General features: G+C 44.8%; 1 protein-coding gene across 2 annotated transcripts in view; it reads right to left on the bottom strand.

Moving 5' to 3' along the window:
• SLC6A5 (solute carrier family 6 member 5) overlaps window positions 1-21,300 on the bottom strand; it is a 34,290-nt gene extending 12,990 nt beyond the window's left edge. Inside the window, exons 1-13 of one of the 2 annotated variants that reach the window (XM_063332095.1) lie at window positions 21,128-21,300; window positions 20,433-20,436; window positions 19,771-19,909; window positions 18,283-18,414; window positions 17,794-17,967; window positions 16,807-16,948; window positions 16,251-16,383; window positions 13,987-14,121; window positions 10,958-11,061; window positions 7,812-7,936; window positions 1,801-1,913; window positions 1,382-1,513; window positions 226-325 (exon numbers count right to left, since the gene is read on the bottom strand). In XM_063332095.1, coding sequence (XP_063188165.1) covers window positions 226-325; window positions 1,382-1,513; window positions 1,801-1,913; window positions 7,812-7,936; window positions 10,958-11,061; window positions 13,987-14,121; window positions 16,251-16,383; window positions 16,807-16,948; window positions 17,794-17,967; window positions 18,283-18,414; window positions 19,771-19,840 — 1,360 coding nt within the window. In that variant the 5' untranslated portion in view covers window positions 19,841-19,909; window positions 20,433-20,436; window positions 21,128-21,300. Of the gene's footprint in view, window positions 1-225; window positions 326-1,381; window positions 1,514-1,800; window positions 1,914-7,811; window positions 7,937-10,957; window positions 11,062-13,986; window positions 14,122-16,250; window positions 16,384-16,806; window positions 16,949-17,793; window positions 17,968-18,282; window positions 18,415-19,770; window positions 19,910-20,432; window positions 20,437-20,855; window positions 20,864-21,127 lie in introns of both variants that reach the window. The other variant, XM_063332094.1, reaches the window with a different exon arrangement.
• Between the last annotated feature and the right edge of the window lie 787 nt (window positions 21,301-22,087).

Here is a 22,087-nt window from a genome sequence, read left to right as displayed (position 1 = left end):
AAATGAAGTCTTCTGAATACATGTATTTTTAAATAAACCTATAGTAACGAAGTCCCATTATGCTTCTGTTCAAAATAAGGAAGTTCTGAGTGTTTCTATTAAAAAAAATAAAAAATAAAATAAGGTGTTACTCCTTTCCTTAAGAATTTCATGTTAGCAGCTACTTTACCATATACTAAAATGTTTCTGTGACATCAGCTGTCCAATAACAGTATCTTTTCTTACCATATATATAGGAAACTCCAACAAGCTCGAAGATGGCAATGATGACAAGAGAGTAAGAAGCTGCGTAAGTGTCCACAAGCTGTAACATATACATTCCACCCTAAAGAAAAAAGGGTAAGAGTCATTACTCGTGGCATACAACTGATGTCTCCGTACGTGTCACAACTCTAACTGCCGCTGAGGTAGGCAAAACAGACAGAAGCAGGACCCAGGACTCTATCCCAAGTAAGCATCCACACATTGATCAGTGACAGGCTGATAGCGCACCATAGTCTCCTCCTTGTGGCTGAATGAATATCAAATCCAACAAGAAAAAAGCAGAAGGTACACCCGAGTCTGGTATCTAATGCACCTTGGGAAGACATTGATTTCAGTCCTTTCATATTAAGGACTGAATTGCAACAAGACCTTCCACCGGCTGCGTCTCTAAACGATTAATACTATGGCGAAAGCAAAATCACTGTTGAAACCAGAAATAGTGTAATAGTGAGTCCAGTTCATCTCTTTGGGAAGGATATAATGCCCTGTCTTCAGGGCAGAGGCTAAGCAGCACAATTCAAGTGAAGGAAGGACTGAATCTATCCTGGGCTTGGGAGCAGCAAAGTTGGGCTGGTAGGTGATGAGGTGAGGGGAAAGAAAGAAAAAGAGAGGAGAAAAGGATGAATAAAATAGTAAAATAGATTTTGTGAGCCTCTTGAAATTACTGAGAGTTTATAATGCTGGAGGAATTAATGGACAAAAGACACTGAAGACTATCAACAGTAGATGAGAATGTCATTATTAGTGCCGCAGTTTTCCAAGACTATCAGTACATATCTAATCTGGGAGGGAAGGCACCCAAAACTGGTGTGGATGTTTACATGACATACAAACTTTATTATTTTTTTTCTTAAATGTGTACCTAACTTAAGTGATTGCTCTGGAGGTGTTTGGCTAGAGATAAATTTTGGAAGTCTGATTCTCATAAAGATTGGAACGGTGAAGTCTTTTAGCTTATATCTCCGTCAGAGCATCCATTAAAATAAAATAAGGCTTTCAGGCTCACTTGGTGTCTGCCGCAAAATTCAGCTTAATATTTTGCAACTTGCACAGGAGGAGAACGGCCACCAGAGGGGGACTGGGGACAGACAGTGATGCTCGAAGACAATATCATTACCTGAGTGATCATAGGAAATCCCATGATGAAAAAGGAGATGCAGCACCCAAGAGTGAACAGTGCCTTGTGCGTCCGTAAGTATTTGGGGAACTCATCCGAAACGGAGGTCACTATAGTCTCGATAGTGGCAAACTGAAAGACAAAACAAGAGGATTTATTTCAGTGCACACAACGTACGCAAAATGCTCCAACTGGGAATAGAATATAATGGAATAAAAGAGAGTATTTTGAATCCTAGGTCTTAAATGCACAGACCTAGTTGCCAAAGCTTCACCCAAATTATTTCAGCATCGATGGCCTTACTTCGCTCCTCTTTTTGTAAAACTGACCACATGGAAAACAGTGATTAATCTCACGGTCCTCCAAACAAATAAACAGGAAAAGCAAGAGGAAAAGAATGGGAAACAAAAGCAGTTTACCATAGTGTCCAATCCAAGTGTCAAAAGCATCAAAAAGAATATTATAGCCCAGAACGGAGAGAGGGGAAGCCTAGTTAAGGCTTCTGGGTAAACCACGAAAGCAATTCCAGGACCTAGAAATGAGAAAAATAAAGGCTGTGATATCCTGCATCCTATTAACATTGTCGACTGAATGGAAGAGAGGGAGAGGTGAAGAGTCACGTTTCAAAATCTAATACAATATTACTTTGCTTGATAAAAGTAAAAAAACATTTAACCATTGCAGAATGTAGCCTCACATGATTAATTTCTATTTTGGCTGTAAGTTTCGAAACACTCATACACTCCTACTTGCCAAGCTGCAGAATACATATTTAACCAGTACATTAATAGACTGACCCGGATTTGAAAAATAAACAGAAATCGTGTACTGCAGCTACGTTTCTTTCCTGCTCTGTGATCAAATTCCTGCTACTGTCCCTGCTAATAAGCAACCCAGCCTTAGATCAACATAGCCATCACCCACACCTCAGCACTACAAGGAAGATCGGGAAAGTAAATACTCTTCTTTAACTCATCAGCACACAGTCGAACGAGAAGAAAAGAACATAACAGATGCACAGAGCTGATACCAGACACAAGGTAATAACTACCGTGAATCTAAAAAAACCTCATAAGAAATTCTGAAATAATGCACAGCAAAAAAAATAGGGAGATGGGGTTCTTGTAGAGCCTTACCCACGAATTTTCCTTTCTCTGCTGGTTTGATTTCTTGGGCTATAATTTTTATCGACTGTAAAGAAAAATTATTTCTACAAGTATGTTTAGATTTGCTTGGGAGAGAAGGCTGCAGGAATGTGGCGGTAGCATTACAGTAGATGGCACTTCTTCTCTATTTATCCCAGCTAAAGGAATGCCCACTTCAAACGCTCAGAAGGATGTTGCCTCTCAGGCAAGATACACACGAGAGCCAGGCTGTGCTGCTAGAGCCGTCAGCGTGCACTAGCAGCCCAGAAAGCCGATCGTATCCTGGGCCGCATCAGGAGAAGCGTGGCCAGCAGGTCAAGGGAGGTGATTCTCCTGCTCTACTCCACTCTCGTGAGACCCCACCTGGAGTACTGCGTCCAGTTCTGGAGCCCCTACTACAAGAAAGATACGGACATGCTGGAACACGTCCAGAGAAGGGCCACGAGGATGATCAGAGGGCTGGAGCACCTCTCCTGTGAGGACAGACTGAGGCAGTTGGGGTTGTTCAGTCTGGAGAAAAGAAGGCTCCGAGGAGACCTTATAGTGGCCTACCAGTATCTTAAGGGGGCCTACAAGAAAGCTGGGGAGGGACTTTTTAGGATGTCGGGTAATGGTAGGACTAGAGGGAACGGATTAAAACTAGAGATGGGACAATTCAGACTAAACGTTAGGGAGAAGTTCTTCACCATGAGGGTGGTGAGACACTGGAACAGGTTGCCCAGAGAGGTGGTGGAAGCCCCATCCCTGGAAGTTCTTAAGGCCAGTCTGGATGGGGCTCTGAGCAACCTGATCTAGTGGGAGGTGTCCCTGCCCAGGGCAGGGGGGTTGGAACTAGGTGATCTTTAAGGTTCCTTCCAACCCTAACAATTCTATGATTCTATGATGCCATGACCCATGCATTGAAAAGGGGCTCCAAACCCACTCAACTTTGGCCATTTCCAATCCAGGTTATCGCATCCCATTTCCCACAGCTCCCCACACTGTTTCTGATCAAAACAGAACTGTTACTGTCTCACGTAATGGGAAAAACACAGTTGTAGCAGCATGTGAAATAATCTCCACAGGCAGCTGTGAAGCGTGGGGATCCTGCTGAACAAAAGACAAATATGAAAGATAACAACACGGTAAAAAAACCCAAACCCACTGTACGTGACTCAGTAAGCGTTGCTGCCTTTAAAATACGCTGCAGAAAAATGGCTTTTTGGAACAGGAAGGTGCATGCAGAACTACTATGTATTCATGAACGTGTGCTTTTGTCTCTTGATTAAAGATTTCTTGACGACTATTAGAGATAAGGGCTCTGTTTGCACTAGCTTCCTGCATGTAGAAGTTTAATTAAGTCTCAGAATAATGAGTTCCTATTAATCACAATTTTAGGGGAAAGTTTAATTATGGAATATGAAAGCACACATCTCTCCATCTCAGCCCCTCATAACTCTCCAAGGTATCACACACCAGGGAGCATCCGGGCACAGGTGAACAGTCATGGGGAGGCTGGCTCCTGTCCTCTCCGTCGTCAAAGATTCATAGAATCATAGAACTGCTGAGGTTGGAAGGGACCTTTAGGATCATCGAGTCCAACCTTTAACCTACCCTGACAAAAGCCACTTCTAAACCATGTCCCTAAGTGCCCCATCTACCCTTTTTTTAAACACCTCCAAAGCTTTTATATGTGTTGAAGCAAAAAAAGTCAAATGACCTTGAACTTTCAGTTTACTAAAATTTTTCAGCCGCAGTATGTTCTTCAACAAACTGAGACGGTAAAATAAAAATAAGTTGTCCTGTCTTTCCCTCCATGAAAAACAGAGAAAAAGTTTCCTGAAAAAAAAGTGGACAAAAAAAAGTCTTCCTGAAAGGAAGATTCTAAATGAAAAAAATACTAGGTATTTCAGATTAATATTTTAGGAGGGAAAAAGAAAAAAAAAAATCCCTTCCCATTTCCATTAACAATTACATTCAAGGTTTTAAAAACTCGAAGGGAGATCACCATCATTTTTGCTGTTGCCTCTTTCAATGCAAACAGAAATAATTAAAAAAAAAAAAGGTAGGCAGGCACAAGGGCTGGGTCTTTTCCCCGCTTGCTGAGTCTGGTTTTTAATTCTGTTAATTCAATGTGCTAACTCAGCCTGCAGCTATCCCTCATCTTCACTCTCTTCCTGCTGTACACTTGCCTTTTCGTATGGGACTAAATTTTGTTTCCCCTATCATGGAGAGCAGTGAAGCCTCACCCTCATGAAATATTTTTAAATGGCCTAAATGGGCTCCTACGAACGCACTGACAGCCCTACAATAAGATTGTCTCGTGACAGCTTTTTTCACATCCCCTTGAACAGCTGCTGAAACAGCTGGGCACAGAGAGCTCCAGCCTGTGACTAGTCGCTCACTCAAAGACCACCAACAAGCACTCAACGGAAAAGGGGTTGCGATCCCCTGTGCTAAATATGATGCCATCTCCAGGGAGATGAACCAGCTGAACCAAGCGTTTCCTCCACCATCGCTAGCAGCTGTGTCTCTCCGTCCCCCCTCCATCCATCCCTTCGGAGCTTCCACTGCAGTTTCACTCGAGCACGGCTTCTTTGAGTAGAATTTGAATCTAACTCCTTACAATAGTTTCTGTAACCGCAGAGGGGTTTAGATTTTGGGGTTGAGGTTTTTTTTGTTTGTCATTTGTTTCAGAATGAAGGTAAAAGATTAATGGAACCATTACTCCTAATGCACACAGTGTTTTTCAAACATAAACATCTAATCCAGACAGAAAATGGAGATGACAATGAATCTTTTCTGTTCCCACTTAGCTGACTGGCAGATCAAAAAGAAGAGATGAGACATTGAAGACTGAATTGACATTACATTAGCTTGCAAGTGCAGTATTCCCTACCACTTGACAGGGACTAAGACACAGACCTGTTGGAGTGAGTCCAGAGGAGGCCACAAAAATGCTCAGAGGGACGGAGCCCCTCTGCTGTGAGGACAGGCTGAGAGAGTTGGGGTTGTTCAGCCTGGAGAAGAGAAGGCTCCAGGGAGACCTTATTGCAGCCTTTCAGTACCTAAAAGGAGCTTATAAGAAAGATGAGGGCAGACTTTTTAGCAGGGCCTGTTGTGATAGGGTAATGGCTTTAAACTAAAAGAGGGTAGATTCAGACTAGAGAGAAGGAAGAAGGAAGACTTTTTTGCAATGATAGTGGTGAAACACTAGAACATGTTGCCCAGAGAGGTGGTAGATGCCCCATCCCTGGAAACATTCAAGGTCAGGCTGGACGGGGCTCTGAGCAACCTGATCTCACGGAAGATGTCCCAGCTCATTGCAGGGGGGGTTGACTAGATGACCTTTAAACGTCCCTTCCAACTCAAACCAATCTGTGATTCTACTTGCTATCAAGAAACAGTTTGCCAGCTGACCATCTTACGAAATTCTCCTCTCAGACCTTCTAGCTGAATCCACAGCCCATCCCACCATGGGCACAAGTCCCAGACTAACTCCCGTGACTGAACTGCAGCTCACAAGCTTCCTCTCAGCTCAACCTCTGGGCTGCCACGTACCGACCAAAGGAGCTGCAGAAATTGAATGTGACCTGGCACCTTTATTTGCATCTCTGAGGTCAGAAGTACTGCAAGATCTGTGGGATTATCCATGTTTCACTTTACAGAGAAGGAATAAGCAAAAGAAACTAAGCCCTTTTTTTTTTTTTAAGCCAGCAGAAACATCTCATCCCCTCCTCTGTTGTTCTCCTCCTTTCACGTGTAGTAGCTGGTTTCTAATAAACAATTAGGAACATCGAAGTTCTGAGAAAAAGTATTTTTCAAGAAAAAAATAAAGAATGCTTCAGTTCCTCTTTTCCTGCAACTACAGGATTTCTGTGTCCCCAGCTCACATTGTCTGTTTTGAATTTAGCTCTCACAACATTGTTAAATGCATATTAATCTTAATACCTAATTTGTCCAGAACCACCTATGAACATTACCATACAGAAACTACGGAAAGTTGTCTTCATTTCTATCCCCTATTGTCAAGTCACTGCTACAGTTTCTGAATTGTGGTGCTCAGTCAGTCAGGTACCTTAGGCTACAGGTAGCGCCTTGTAGCACTGACTTCATCCACACAACAAACCTGTCAGAAAAATGTTTAGTGTTAACGCAGACAGTGAGATACGTCATGTATAGAAGCCATGAGTATGCAACATTTGGTTTTTTAACTTTGCTGTCCTCCTGTTTAGAGTCTCCTCTTGCTCTGTGCTACCGTGGGTTGAGGGGGATAGCATTGGGAACCATCCCCGTGGCTCACGGAGAAGATATTAATCACTTCCCTTCGGTGCTTGGAAATGATTGTATCTGTGCTGAAAGCTAATACCATACACGTAAGACCCTCACATGCACGCAGAACAGCTATGCTGGGGGAATCTTAAATACATATACAGGTTATTACAAAGTTATTACAAATTCATCTTTTTAACACAGTTTGAAATGATCTTAAATATCTGGGAGTTGGCTTAGGGCCAAAGTGCTGCATGTTTCACAGGAAATGTAGGACTAGACTAAAGGTAACAATTATCCCTTTGCGGTCCCATCAGATTTTTCCAATCTTTTAAGCTTCTCTGAATCTTATCCCAAAAGCTTCTCCCTTCCTGTCTCCTGCTACTTCACATCATATCGTACCTGACAGCACCAATTCTCCCATCAGCCATACACTTCCCACGCACATTCAGCTCTACCAATTAAGACCTTTCAGATCCCCATTCATGACCATCTCACTTCACCAACCAAAATCTTCTGAGCAGTTCTTCAGAAATTTTTTACTTCCCCATGGAGGCAGCTCCTTGCTCCCCACGGTTTAGAAGCTCAATCCACCTCTGACACCGCATTTTCCCCAGAACCACCATTATGAAGCCGACCATCCTCTCATCCAAGATTCCCACCATCAGGGACAACTTTTGCCTTGGGGACTTGACAAGGCAGTGACACAGACAAATGAGAGGGCCAGTGATCGCTTGAACTATGTGAAGGAGACATCTCAGCCTACCCCCTTCTGTATGTCATTTACATAACGATCTGAAATGAGTCTCAGCTTGCTTCCTTGTCTTACCAAATGACTGATAAGGAGGCTTCAAGTAGTACCTTGACTTCCCAGTTGACTTCCTAGTGTACCTTCTCCCATACAGAAATGCCTACAAGTAGTTTATTAATCCACTCCAGTTTGAAGTCATTATTCCCACCTCCAATGTCATCATTGACAATAGAGCTGAAGTTGCCACCAGGTGCCTAAGTAACGAAACAGCAGCGTACCCTACCTTGGTCTGCCACAGCTTCAATATTCACTTTGAGCTCATTTGCCATGAAGCCAATAACTGAGAAGATGACAAAGCCTGCAAAAATACTTGTGGCACTGTTGGTACATGTGACTATCAATGTGTCCCTGAAAAGAAAAAACAAGAAGCCGCGTTACCTTGTTGCAAGACATGCAAAGAAAGGTTTTGTACACATTTCAGGAGTCTCTCTCATGAGCACACACATCCTGTGGGAACGCCGCTGAAGGTACACTTTTACACTTATCAGGTACGTCTGATGCCAATCAGGTGCCAGAAGTCTTCACAACACCACCAAAAATCAGCTGTGCAAGTTTCCATCACCCACGTGCCATGTAGGAAGCCACAGGCGGATATGCACTTCTGCTCTTGGCCTCTCTGACGAGGATAGCAATGATGACATGATCTGTAACGCAGTGTTTTACTCTTTGCCTGATGTGGATATCTGCTCACTGTATTACGTACGCACTAGCCACCACCATCCAGGTAAGATTATTTTTGTCCTGTATCTTTCTTGTATTTGTACACAAAATTTCAGAGCTAAGCTTGCTGTACCTTGCAGCACTCACTTCAATGCCCACCCATCTGTAGATGATTCCCTGCTACAATTGCCTGCTGTTGTTAAGGGAATCTGAAGAAATCCACACCTGAATGTCATACTATACTGGGTAAGTAGATGTGACTTGACAGGAAACCAGCCCTCACAATCCCCATCCATAATTATTACATTCTTGATAGAATTTTTATTTTTAGTTCCCAATATAAATTAAAATGAGGGGCAACGGTTTTAAACTAGAGCAGGGCAGGTTTAGATTAGACATTGGGAAGAAGTTCTTTACAATGAGGGTGGTGAGACACTGGAACAGGTTGCCCAGAGAGGTGGTGGAGGCCCCATCCCTGGAGACATTCAAGGCCAGGCTGGACGGGGCTCTGAGCAACCTGATCTAGTTGAAGATGTCCCTGCTCACTGCAGGGGGGTTGGACTAGATGACCTTTAGAGGTCCCTTCCAACCCAACGCATTCTATGATAGGTGTGTTCAGAAGACTTCCCCTTAAAATATTACAACTTAAGAACAAAAAAGTCACTTACCCTAAGTGTGGTTTGGTTTTGTTTGTTTTGTGGTTTTTTTTAAGTTGACTAGAAATCCTTATTCCTACTGCTCTTTGTTTGTCAGGAACAGAACAAAATACAACCTGAAAAGCTGTCAAGAACCTCACAGAGCTGGCAGAATTTCTGGAATCTCTAACAGAGCATCTCTTAAGGCTCTAATGATTAGGTTAATTCTTCAGGTCTACAGAAAAAAAAATAATAGTCTTCTCTTTGGAATTACAATGTGTTAATCTTCTTCCAAAACCCAGAAAAGTTTTAAGGAAAATATTTTAGGTATGCATTATGAAGTGAATTTATGTAAATTTATTGCAATTCTAGATTATTAAATGATGTTTAAATGAATATGTAACTGAAAACTACAATTTTATCTGCAGTGCTAGAATGTAATGAACATAAAAACTGAAAAAGAAGATAGCCATGCTTCATTTCAGTATTCAAAATGTGTTGTAAAATTAACAAATTAGAAGTAACTAAGCTTTTCTAATTATTTCTGCTTCGGTGTCCCATATCCCTCTCTAACATAGTGAGGCATGTATTTGGTATTAGACCTGTAAGATTTTTATACTTTATTACCAAACATTTAATTCAAAGTTTTTGTTAACATTTTCCAAATGCCACAAAACATTGCTAAATGAATGCAGAAAGATAGCATGATGTTTCTCTCATTTTTTGAATACCATTTTTTGGTATTCTGAATGTATTCATTCATCAACAAAAAAAAAAAAAATAAATGAAAGCATTTTCAAAAATAGGACCCAAAGGATTGCTGGGTAGGATTTACTGAGAAAGCAACGCTGTTACTTATTCATCCATATTTTGGGATAATTATATTAAATTACGTTCGAACAGCAGTAGGAAATGTTTTTGAAATTCCTTCTTAAAATCCTGATCTGCATTTCTTTTTGAAGGTAAGTTTTTGTATACAGTTCTTAGAAGTTATAGGATATGGGAGTTCAAATCCCAAGGAGCGTGTGCTTTAGAGGTCTTGATTCAGGAAAGACCTTTAAGCATACCCTTGGGACAGTCCCTGTGCCACCCCGAGTCAGCAGCTCTGCCATTGCAGGCATCAGTAAAGGTTTGCTTCAGCTGAAACAAGATTGGCTTTAAGGACAATAAAACAGCAGTGAAACATTCTACTAATGCCACTTGCTTTTGGTTTTTTCCATCTGCAGACATATGTCTGGCACATTTCTTTATGGAAAACTATACTATGCCACCAGAACGGTTACCTTTTCCTTGGAAAAATAACTTTCAGTGATTACAAATAAGAGTGATTTTAAATTTCACAACTTGGAATAACTTTGTGCATGTAAAACCATGCTAGGGGTAACTGGAAAAAATAATGGCGTTTAGGAGAGACAAAAATCACATATATGGAAGTTGCACGTTAAACTCATGTATGTCTCACAACGGCAAACTTCAGCCCATTCTACAGACGGGATGTTCTTCAGCCGAGGCTGCCAACTGGCTGGGTTTCATACCACTGCTCACGGCTGTTGACAGCTTCCCAGGTTGCCTTTCCACCTAAAACTGCTGATTCTGAAAATTAAGAGTCAATAGGGACTACAAGAAGCCTAAATCTCATCTTGAGACTAGTAGATTAGGACCTGGGGAGAAGATACAACATACAAAACCAAAAAAGATTAAAGAAACAAAACGAACAAAACCCCCCAAAAAAAAATCAGAGAGGGGGAAGAGAGAGGGGGAAGAGAGAGGGGGAAGAGAGAGGGGGAAGAGAGAGGGGGAAGAGAGAGGGGGAAGAGAGAGGGGGAAGAGAGAGGGGGAAGAGAGAGGGGGAAGAGAGAGGGGGAAGAGAGAGGGGGAAGAGAGAGGGGGAAGAGAGAGGGGGAAGAGAGAGGGGGAAGAGAGTCTAAAAAAAAAAAAAAAAAGAAAAGGAAAGGAAAGGAAAAGGAAAACATGGAGGGTCTTTCAAACCAGATTTCTGCAAGTTGGTAGCTGACTGTGTTTGGAGAAGACCTGTTTACGTTTAATAAGACCGATGAGTTTCACTCTCACATACCTGTAGCAATTATTATGGAATTTGTTGTAGGAAGAGAGAGTAATTAGGCCTCCCCATGCTGCAGATAAGGAGAAGAAAATCTGAGTGGCAGCATCCTTCCAAACCTAAAATAGACAGGAGAGGAACTAGCATCGGCTTCAGGAAAGAGTGTTAGAAAGACCAAAAGCACTTAAATGTTACTGCTGGGGATTAACACATAAGTAGTTTAAATGAACTTTAGAGCAACGGATGTCAATAGAACATTTAAAAGCAAAATCCTACCCTGAAATACAGAGTGCCCATTCGATGGGGAGTACTGTCCTTGTGAGCCCATATAAAATGACAATAATTTATATTTTAAAATGACAAGGTTGTATACAGAAAAACTGTTGCTGTATATGGAAGGCACAAATACTCAGCCTGTATTGCTTGATGAATATCAGTTCAAATACATTCATCAAAGAAAATACAAATCAAGAGGAAAAAAAACTGCATCAGGTGCTCATGGTTTACCTGCCAGTGGCCCTAAATAATACTTTTATCTTCTTGATAAAAGTAATTATGTTGCTTGATGTGCTACTTATGAATGAGATCACACTAAAATTAGGGTAAATTTCCACCATTAGGCATACATCAAACAGCACAGTGTAAGTTAGGGTTCTTTAGACATGAGGGCCCATTTTCCTCCCATCAGAAGAAAAGACATGCTCAGCCAAGTCTCTCTTAAAAAAACCAAACCAAACAGGACTGCTTGTTCTGTAACAAAGTTCTTCAAAGCCTTAAATGCGTTTAGATTAAAATTGCCTGAAATTTCAAAGGAGCTGTTCTTACTTATCACTTGCAAAATGTTGGAAGCATTGGTATTTCTATTTACAGGCTTTCCTACAAAGTCTAATTTTCCACCCAAGTCCACAGTGCAGAAGTGGAGATAAACACACGTGCACAGATCGATGTACCTATACACACCCCAACCAGTTTGAAGATACTTAAACGCCATTTTAAAAGTTACCAGCCAGCAAGCAGTCAATCCTTCACCTAATTGAGTGCAATACACAGCTGTTAATTCATGTTACACTGTAAAGAAAATTGAAAACGGAAGCTCGCCGGAATATTATTGAACACTTACCCAGGGTGACAGAGACACTTAGTGTATTCAGACAGGCCCGTTTTGCAAAAGGCAGCAGTTCCCACCTCCTTTATTGCACAATGTGGGATCCAAAAATGCTCATATTTAATGCAAAATTAATTTCTGTATTGTTTGCAAAAGATCTAACACTCCCATCACCAAAGGGTCAAAATACCCATGATTGCAGAGATATTAAAGAATTTAAGATCTGCGCAATTAATCCAGGAAAGTGGTTTCAGCTTTAATTATCTATCTATCGGTGTGATATCACACAGCTATTGATAGAGGAAAAGAATTCTTAAGGGGAAAAAAAAAAAAAATCACCAGATTTCCTGAGGTCTTGCTAAAAAAACCTCTTATATTTCTAGAGAAAAAAGTCTGAATTGTAACTCTCAGCTCAGGCTTCAATTCAGTCTCCAGACTCCTGCCTGAAGACTGACACACATCAGACAAATATATAACACATAGGTTTGCTGACACAAACATAAATCCATGTGTATTTTTGGAAAAAGTTTGACGGGCTTTATTGACAACAAATGGCTGTTTAGAAATCGGTTGAAATCCTGAGTGAAGCAGCTCAGCTCCTCTCTCCAAGCTGTGCGGTGCAGTCAACACGCTGGAGGGAAGCGATGCCATCCAGAGGGACCTGGACAGGCTTGAGAGGTGGGCCTGTGTGAACCTCATGGAGTTCAACACGGCCAAGTGCAAGGTCCTGCATCTGGGTTGGAGCAATCCCAAGCACAGATACAGGTTGGGCGGAGAATGGATTGAGAGCAGCCCTGAGGAGAAGGACTTGGGGGTGCTGGCTGATGAGAAGCTCAAAACGAGCAGGCAATGTCCACTTGAAGCCCAGAAAGCCAACCACATCCCAGACTGTATCAAAAGCAGCATGGCCAGCAGGTTGAGGGAGGGGATTCTGCCCCTCTGCTCGCTCTGGGGAGACCCCCCTGCAGTGCTGCCTCCAGCTCTGGGGCCCCCAACATAAGAAGGACACGGACCTGTCCAGAGGAGGCCACAAAGATGATCAGAGGGCTGGAGCATCTCTGCTACGAGGACAGGCTGAGAGAGTTGGGGTTATTCAGCCTGGAGAAGAAAAGGCTTCAGGGACACCTTATAGACTTAAAGGGGGCCTACGGGAAAACTGGAGAGTGACTCTTTACCAGGGAGTGTAATGATAGGATGAGGGGGAATGGTTTTAAACTGAAAGAGGGGAGATTTAGGTTAGATATACAGAAGAAATCCTTTCCTGTGAGGGTGGTGAGCCCGTTGCCCAGAGGAGCTGTGGCTGCCCCATCCCTGGAGGGGTTCAAGGCCAGGTTGGACGGGGCTTTGAGCCGCCTGGTCTGGTGGGAGGTGTCCCTGCCCAGGGCAGGGGGCTTGGAACTAGGTGATCTTTAAGGTCCCTTCCAACTCTATGATTCTATAAATATATGCTGCTAGGAAGTTAGATTAAGCGAAATTAAATTATACATCCTAATCTAATGTTTCATATGCATTGTTCCGAACAAGCTTTGCTCAATGAGTAAAACACACCTATTTGGAGCATTTCTCAAGAAATGCAGATAAGTTTATGTTACCTATGGAAAGCTTCATGTGCTTGTTCAAGCCAAGCCAGCATCCAAAAGGCAGCAGCATACATATAACTATACTTCCTTTTTAATTCACTATTTTCCAATGCACTTGCTCAGAGTTTCGGTTGAAATACTAAATGTGAAGTGAATAACATATCTATAATCATATAGGTAAAACACGTTACGTGCACACAAATAACGAACATCCATTGCAACAACACCCTGCGTAAGATGAAGAACAAGTTTCACAGATGACAACACTGCCTCTGCACATAGAAAACGCTTGCAGCAGACACCAAGAAATCTGTAGGACTTATTCACCCTCCAACTTATGAATGCAATAATGAGCCCACCATAGCATCAATGAGCTTCTCCCACTTGGGTGTGATGAAGTACCAGATTCCAGCTCCAGCTCCAGGTAGAGTCACTCCTCTTATAAGAAGGATGATGAGAACTACATAGGGGAATGTAGCTGTAAAGTACACCACCTGGACAGACCAAAAAAGAAAAACAAATATTAAAAAGGCTTATTTGGGTGCATAAGAAGAGAGGGGGGAAACACAAGTGCTACGCGATTGCCTGAACAAAGCAATTACTCAGGCTCAGAGACAATAGGGGGATAAACTAGGAAGACAACAGGGTTATTTCCCAGGAAATCTGAAGTTTCACAGCTCATCTTGCTGCTGGAAAGAGGAATAATATCATAATATCAACAGAGGTAAGAGTTGGATTCTAGACAGAGGGGGGAAGAAAAAGCAGAAAAGGAAGTCTGGAGAGGAATAACAGGAATTTACAGCTAAATGCTTGAACTAACAGAGCACAATGGAAATTAAATGAGCAATCATTCAATAACACTTGAAGTTCTGATTTATTTTTTCTATATATTTCTCTGTATTTAACTAAGCCTAAAGAATTTTTATTACTATTTGTACCTCTTAACAATTACATATCACCACGAAAATATCTATGGTCCCAATGCAAAAAAGGAAAGTCAGTGAAATGATCCAGATAGTCCTAATCATCATTATGTCTAAATACACAACAGAAGTTGTCTGTTTAATGTCTTAATAATTACCTAGTACAGAGCAGAGGTCTCTGTAGTCAAAGAAAATGGCTAGATTATGGTCAGTTAAGCTGTACACTCTACCCGAAAGCATTTCAAATCCCTTTCACATTAACCTCTGAATCTTACAGGGACCAGAATCCTCTGATCTAAAACAGCTTTCCCGACTTTGTCTTTGCTGTTTCAATAAGTGTTTCAAGAAGTCACCCCAATTAGTTTTTGTGCAGTGAATACACTGAACCCATCTATGCATAAACAAAGGTTTTCTATGCCTGTGTCGTGGTTTAGTTTATCTCACACCAGGACACCCTGACACCAAGGAGTCAATATTTTTCTTGGCCCCTAAGACTCACTTAAAGAAATACCTATTGCTACATCCAAACCCAAGTTATTCTCCTGTACATCGTCTGTTCCTTGGCTCTGGCCTTTCATGAAACAGTTTTTCCTGTCACACAAAGGTAGGGGGAAAAAAAAAAAAAAAATCTCAACTTTCCCTTGGCACTCCAAGTCTCTGGATTTTCTGCTAATTCCCAAGCTGCCTCCCAAGAGATGTTGTCAGCTTCTAGATTCAGAGGGATGGCTTGGAATCAGAAACCCCATGCCCAGCTCTAGAAAACTCACAGCTATCTCTGCACATCCCCTGTCTTTAGCCTAGGAAATATCCAGTTATTCTGCTCCAGCTTTTTTTCTTTTTCTTTTCAAGCTACTCTTCGTAAATAAGCTAGATTTATGTCATGTCATCATCTAACATTTTAACCTGCGTGCTAATTGCAGTGGCATTGATGGAGAAGTCTCAAATATTGTATTCCTGCAGCTTTCACCAAAAAAAAAAAAAAAACCCACACCCAAAAAAACCACCCAAACCAGTGCTGCCGATGAAGAAAAAGCTGCGTCTCTCTGCTCAGATGGCTGCCTGGCTAATTCGTATACCTGTAATTCCACGCCAATGAGAGGACATGTTCCCTCTTGACACGGCTGTTAGTTAGGAGGCATGGCAGAAAGCTGCAGGTTTGAAGGGCAAGGGAGAGAATGATATGCGAGGTGTCAGAGAAGGAGCAAGGAGCCTGGTCACTGCAAAGAGGAGCTTTAGAAAGATGGCACACGAACACTCGGGAAAAGAGGATACACGCTGTCACTGCTCACACCCACCATAGACCAGCTTAAGTTCAGTTATGATTTTAAAACATGTTACTTAAATTACATCAAAATTTCCCTGATTACAGTGAAATGCGAGGTGACGGCAGAATTTTAATGCACACCACACAGAATAGGGAAGGATGCTGAACGCACCTTTTTGCCATCCAACCGCCGAGCGCAGCTCAAGGGCTCATTTTAAAGTTACTGAAGGTTAGGAAACAAATGCTGAACCAAAATGATCCTTTTTTTATGTTTTGGGTAGTCAGGAAAACATGGACAGGAAAAGGGCATTTCACTAATACTTAGCCATTTACTGAAAATGATTGTCAATAATTCACTGCCTTAAACAAGAGCGTGATTCCCTTGAAGCAGCACACTGCTTTCTTGCAAATATATGATCACAAATATTTTTCTTACTTTTCCTGATGACTTGATTCCTTTAGCAAGGGAGGCATATACAATCACCCAAGCCAGGAAAAGAGATAGTGCCAAGGGCCATCTAATCTCACCAGGATATTCAATCCCTGCTGAAATCTTCAATACAAAGTACCTGAGGAAAAAAAAAGAAAAAAAAGAAAATTTAAAAAAGAAAAAAAATTAATGACAGCAACTGCAGGCAGTAATTCAGTACGAATCCCTACAGTGTTTTGTTTTGCTTCAGTGTTCTCAGTGGTTCCTCTAGAAGGTTCCAGTGATCCTCACCATGTATTATTTTATTTATCTGCATTGCAGTAGTAGATAAAAATGCTAAGCATGGGCCAACACCCCAGCTGTGCTAAGCACCGTAGGAACAGACCACAAATAATCCAGCATTTGAAATTTAGCTTTCATCATTCCTAGGCATTAAAAATGGGTATCATTTGTTGTCCTTAACTATTGTATTTCTAGTCTTCCAAATAGTGATTTGCGGTCTGCTAGCAGCGGATTTTAGAGAAAGATTAACATAATGTCTCTAGGCAAAGAAAGATCTTACTTGAAGTATTCTTCACTTCCACTGACAAACGTTTTGTTTCCTTCACTGGTGAAGTTAACCATAGTCAAGTTTGGATAGGCACTCATACAGAAAGTGGAGTTCTTGATTTGGATTTTCGGGTGGTCACCGATAATGCAGGAATCTAGGAAGAAAAGAAAACCAAGAGAAAAATTACTTGTCTGGATTTTCTTTTCAGGTTGTGTGTAACATGGCAACAAAAAGCATCAGGTCACACACACGACTTGAACTTTGGTCCTGTGTTAGATTTCTGGAACTCCTTGCTTGCAGAAGCTATAAGGGTCTGACAGAACTCGGTTTTAGGATTTTCCCCTTTATCCCAAGTGCCTAAGGTGTAAAAAGAGTCTGAGGAAGTGAAAGAGCTTCTGCCCGCCCGCGGGGAGCGCTCGCTCCCCGTCTCAGGGCAGGATTAGGGAGTCCCGGGGCGCAGCACCCAGCCCGGACGGCCCGCACCCCCCGGGGCAGAGGCCGGGGGACACCGCACCCCGCTGCCGGTGATGGCGGCTCTTCCAGAGGGTTGTTTGCCCGGTTTACTTTTCATGTTTTGGGCCGTTTGCAAAAACGGTTTTCGGGGGTTTTTTTCGTTAATTCTCTGTGAAGCCCAAGAAGTTGTTTTTAACAGAAACCAGAAGTTGCAGCATCATGTTCTGTGCTTTCTCCCCTACACAGAGCTTTTACTCGAAAAAAAACAAGTTGGGCTTCTTCTTAGCATTGTAGTTGGGAAAATCCTATTTATCCTTGATGAGGAAAAATGTAAATAAAAGCGGGGGGAAGCGCCCATATGAAGGGGATCAATTCAAAGCGCCTTGCGTTCCTCCGTGTTGGGAACCTCGCCCGGCCACAGGCATCCGCAGTCTCCGCTGGCATCTCCCAGGGGCGCAGCCGAGCCGCGGAAAGTTCTGGAAACCCAGGGCGGGGGGGGGGGGGGGGGGGGAGGGGAGGGGAGAATTAATGCCTGTCCCAACTTACCTAACAAAAGTTTGTTTTTATCTTTACAGTCGGGTGTGTTCCACGGGTTGTTACAGGAAGCCCAAGGTAGCACAGGTACAAAGGACGCAAAAAGGTAGAAAAGTGTGTAGCACAGAATAATATTGTAATATATGGCTATTAGAACCGAGATGATCAGCATCGCAATGCCGCAGCCTGGGAGAAAAGAGAGGGAGAGAGGAAAATAATGCTGTTAATCCCAGGCGGAGGAGGGGGGCCGCAGCCCGTCCCGGCTTCCTCTGGCGCAGGTGCGGAGCGCATCCCCCAGCAGAAAGGGCTCCACGCGCAACCGCCGCGCAAGTTGCGCGCCCGCGCTGCTGAGCCACCAGCCGGAGAGAGCCCGTAGCATGCGGCTGCGGAGCGGGGGCGCAGGGAGGCGGCCGTGCCTAAGCCATGCAAGGGGAGCCGGGGTGGGGGGCTGTGTGCAGGTCATGCTCCCCCAAAAACCGGGCCGGCTCCTGCTCCGCTCACCTTGCAAGGCGGGGATGGCTTTCCAGACAGACACGGGCCCCTGACTAGCAAACTGCCCCAGGGAGACTTCCAGGAAGAAAATGGGGATCCCAGCTAGAGCCAGCATCATCAAATAGGGGATGAGAAACGCACCTTGGGGGGGGGAGAAGGAGGGGGAGAAGAGAGAGAACAACCTGAATCATCGCGCGTAGGCGAGGGGGGGCCGCTCTGCTTCATTCGACACATCGGGGGGGGATCTCGCCTCCCTCCGCGGCCCGGTGCGGAGAGCCCCGCGCAGCCTCCGCGGGGCAGCCCCCCCGCCTCCGCTTCCCCCCCCCACCCCCACCCCCCACCCCCGTGGCGGCTGCAGGCTGGGAACGGGCTCTCCTGGGGCCGAAACAGGTCCATTTTTCTGCCCGCGATGCTGGGGATAACTTACTAAGACCTGTAGCTATTAGAAAATGTTCTATTTATTATCGATTCCCGGTGGCCCCAGCCCCGCCAGGGAGGAGCAGCTTGCTGCATCTCTAGCATTTGCTCGAGATAACATTATCGTTAAATGAGTATTTTAACACCTCATACTTAGAAGTTCTTAGTTCTTACGTGTAAAGAGAAAAAGAGCTTACCTTTTTTTTAAAAAAAAAAAAAATCGTTTTCGTTTTAAATCGCTAGTTCTTCACATAAAATAGCTCTTACAGCCTCTACACAACCGTTTTCAATGCTCACAGCACCAACATCCCCTGCTGATAGTCCTGCGCAGAGGGAAGAGGCTTACAGCTGCAGGAGGCTGTGGCAGTAACACTCACCGGTTCCCACTTTAAATTGGAGCCTCTGTTAGGACAACCTCCCAAATAAACTTTTTCTTCCCCTTTTATTGACGGCACTACCTCTCTTCCAACCTTTTTTTTTTTTCTCCTTCATTCTGCTGAGCAGCATTCTCTCTATTCTCGAACGATTATTTTCCAATCGGATCATCGAGAGATTGAAAAGAAGTTTCCCAAACTTCACAAAAGGGCATAACGCCTCCACTCGGGTTCAAACGCTCTCGTGGGACTTTCCCGACTGGAAAATCCTTTGTATCGCCCTCTTCCCCCTTCCGCTTCCCATGTCCCACCGTTTGCGGATTCAGACCCGATTGCGTTTAAATTAGGAGAAGTGGGGCCCGGAGCCCTCACTCTGTGCCCAGGCGTGATCCACCCGGCTTTTTATATTCCTTCCTCTCCGGCCGGCACCAATTGCAGGTGTTTGGTTTTTTTTAAGGAAAGCGCTACCTTCTAACGAAATCTTGCCGGAATTTTCCTACTTTCAGAGCTGACCGTCAGCAAAACCCAGTTCTCGCTAAGTCGCTGACGGTCTGGAGGTGCACCCGGACCTCGCTGCCCGGCTTTGCCAGGCAAACGGGCACCGCCGGCTCCCGCTTCCCCCGTGCTTCTCCCCACCAAAAAGGCAGGGACCGGGCTCAGCCACGTACGGTTCTGCAGGTAGAGAGACAGGAAAAAGCCATCATACCTCCCCCATTCTTAAAGGCCAGGTACGGGAACCTCCAGACATTGCCCAGCCCCACTGCATAACCCACCATGGAGAGGATGAAATCCAGCTTGCTAGACCAGTTCCCTCGGGCTTTATTTTCATCCCCTACATCGTCTTCCTAAAAGGGTGAGGAAAGGGTGGGGGAGGGGAAAAAAAAAAAAGAAAAAAAAAGAAAAAGAGAGATCGGAAAAGAGCCACTTCTGCAAACAAGCATCGCGGTGCTGCGGCTGCCGGGTTCACCGCAGGGAAACACGGAGAGCAGCGGCCGGAGCGCGGGGGCGGGGGGAACAGGAGGGGGACTGGGGAAGCCCCCCCGCAGCCCCCGCCCGTCTCTGCCCGGGCTCTTTCCTGCCAGAGAAAACATGATGGAGGGCTTTTAACCCCTGGCCCTCTCTCAGGCTGCTCCCGAGGGAGAGGAGGCAGCGACGGAGGGGTGCTGGGGGGGGGGGGGCGGTGGGGGTTTGTGTGTTCTTGTGTCGGTCCCCGCTGCCAGGGCACCCCCCGCCCAGCTGGTTCCTCCGGGGACGAAATGCGCAGGGCTTTTGTGGACGGCTCCCTCCCGGAGACTCCGGCCACTGCAATGCGCATCTCCCGGCGAGACTGGCATCTACACAGGGCCTCCGGGGGTGTGGGGGTGTCGCCTGGCTCCTAATTCTCCGGTGCACGGCAGGTCCCATCGCCCTCTCTGGGGAGCGGAGCCCTCGGTGCCCTTGGGTGGGTAAGGACCGACCCGCCGGTCCCCAGCAAAGCCCGCAGGGGCCCAGCCCTTTCCCCCGGCATACACAGACGAAGTAAAATTTTTTTAAAAAAAAAAACGGTTTTACAGAATGAACCCGCCCCCTCCCCTCCTTTCAGGGTAACCCAGATACGCAGCAGGGCAGGGAGAGGGCGCCGGGGGGGGGCGGGCGGGCCCGACGCCTTCCCCGCCTCGCACCCCACAAGGGCAAACCCCTCCCGGGCGCAGGGTCAGGGTCTGGGAGGGTTTGGCGTCTTGTGGGGCTGGGTTAATTGATTTCACCTTATTTGCAGTTCCAGGCTCCAAGCCGGAACCGGGTTATACTGACAGGCACGGCTCAGTGAACGCGTTGGAATTAGCCGGGAATTATTGATTGTCGTTTATACCGATATTACATTATTAGCAGCCGCCAGCAGTCCAGCACTTTATCTAAGACCCTCTCTCCCCTTCCTCCATCCCCACTCCCAGAGGCACAGCCCCATCCCCGACAGACTTGGACCTGATTTTAGAGCTTCAGCCCCAAATCGGTGCTGAGTGGCAAAGATCCCTCACTCCCACGAGCTGAAGGGGAGGAGGGGAAGAATAAACCCCCTAAGGAACCAACTTACCCCCTCCACTCTGCCAGGAAGAACAGAAGTGTTGCCATCTGTGCCCAGTACCACGGTACTCTGGCTCAAGGTCACCCAGGCGCCTTTGGCGTTGTTTTGCTCCAGTGTGCTCTTACCAAGGGTTAGATTAGCGTCCCCGTCTGTGCTTTGCAAAGCGGGAATTTTGCAGTGAGGGATAGCGGCTTGCCCGGCGGCCCCTGCACCAGGGGTGTGCTTGCAGGGAAAGGTTTCCACAGATTCCCTCCGGAGAGTGGAGTTGGCTTGCACCGGGGTGCTGCTGAGCTTGCAGATCCCGACTTTGGTCCTCTCAAAATCGTTTGGTTTAGCTTCTTCGGAGGAAAGGGTTTTGTTGTCGTTAGAGAGCGACCGGGGAAGCCTGGACATCGCGGCAGGGGCTGGCGGTGGGGCATTCTGCGGCTCATTTTCGGGGTTGATTCTTACAACTCCCGCACCTTCATTGGCTCCAGGAGCAACGGTTTCAGGACTGTTCACAACCTGCTTGCTCATATCCCTTTGACTGGCGTAATCCTAAAACGACAACGTCACATATTTTACCAAAAGGGGGAAAAAAAAAAAAAAAAAGTCAGGACTGCAGAGATTCTACGAATTTCTTTCCTCGTGCACAAAACGCGTGCGCTAGAAAATCTGGATACAAAACTGTCGCAGAATTTCGAGGTGCCCCGGCTCGCCTGCTTGCCCTCTCATTCAGTGTTATTATTCTGGGGGAGAAAACAGTAAAGTATACAAAAAACTCAAAACAGACAAACAAAAAAACCGCACCAGCGTCTACAAACATGTAATGAGAGTTTAAATAAGTGTTGCTACAGCACTGCGCCGCCAGACCTTGTTAGATTTCACATCACGACTGTAGGATGCTCCCTTCGCTATCACCAGTGTAGAAAGATTCTTTAATTTTACGCCCCATTTCCTTTCTGTCATTCAACAATGCACA

Source organism: Chroicocephalus ridibundus, chromosome 4 (assembly GCF_963924245.1).
Source record: "Chroicocephalus ridibundus chromosome 4, bChrRid1.1, whole genome shotgun sequence".
NCBI lineage: Eukaryota > Metazoa > Chordata > Aves > Charadriiformes > Laridae > Chroicocephalus > Chroicocephalus ridibundus.
The sequence above is the reverse complement of the archived record's forward strand: the minus strand, read 5'-3'. Positions and strand labels throughout refer to the sequence as shown.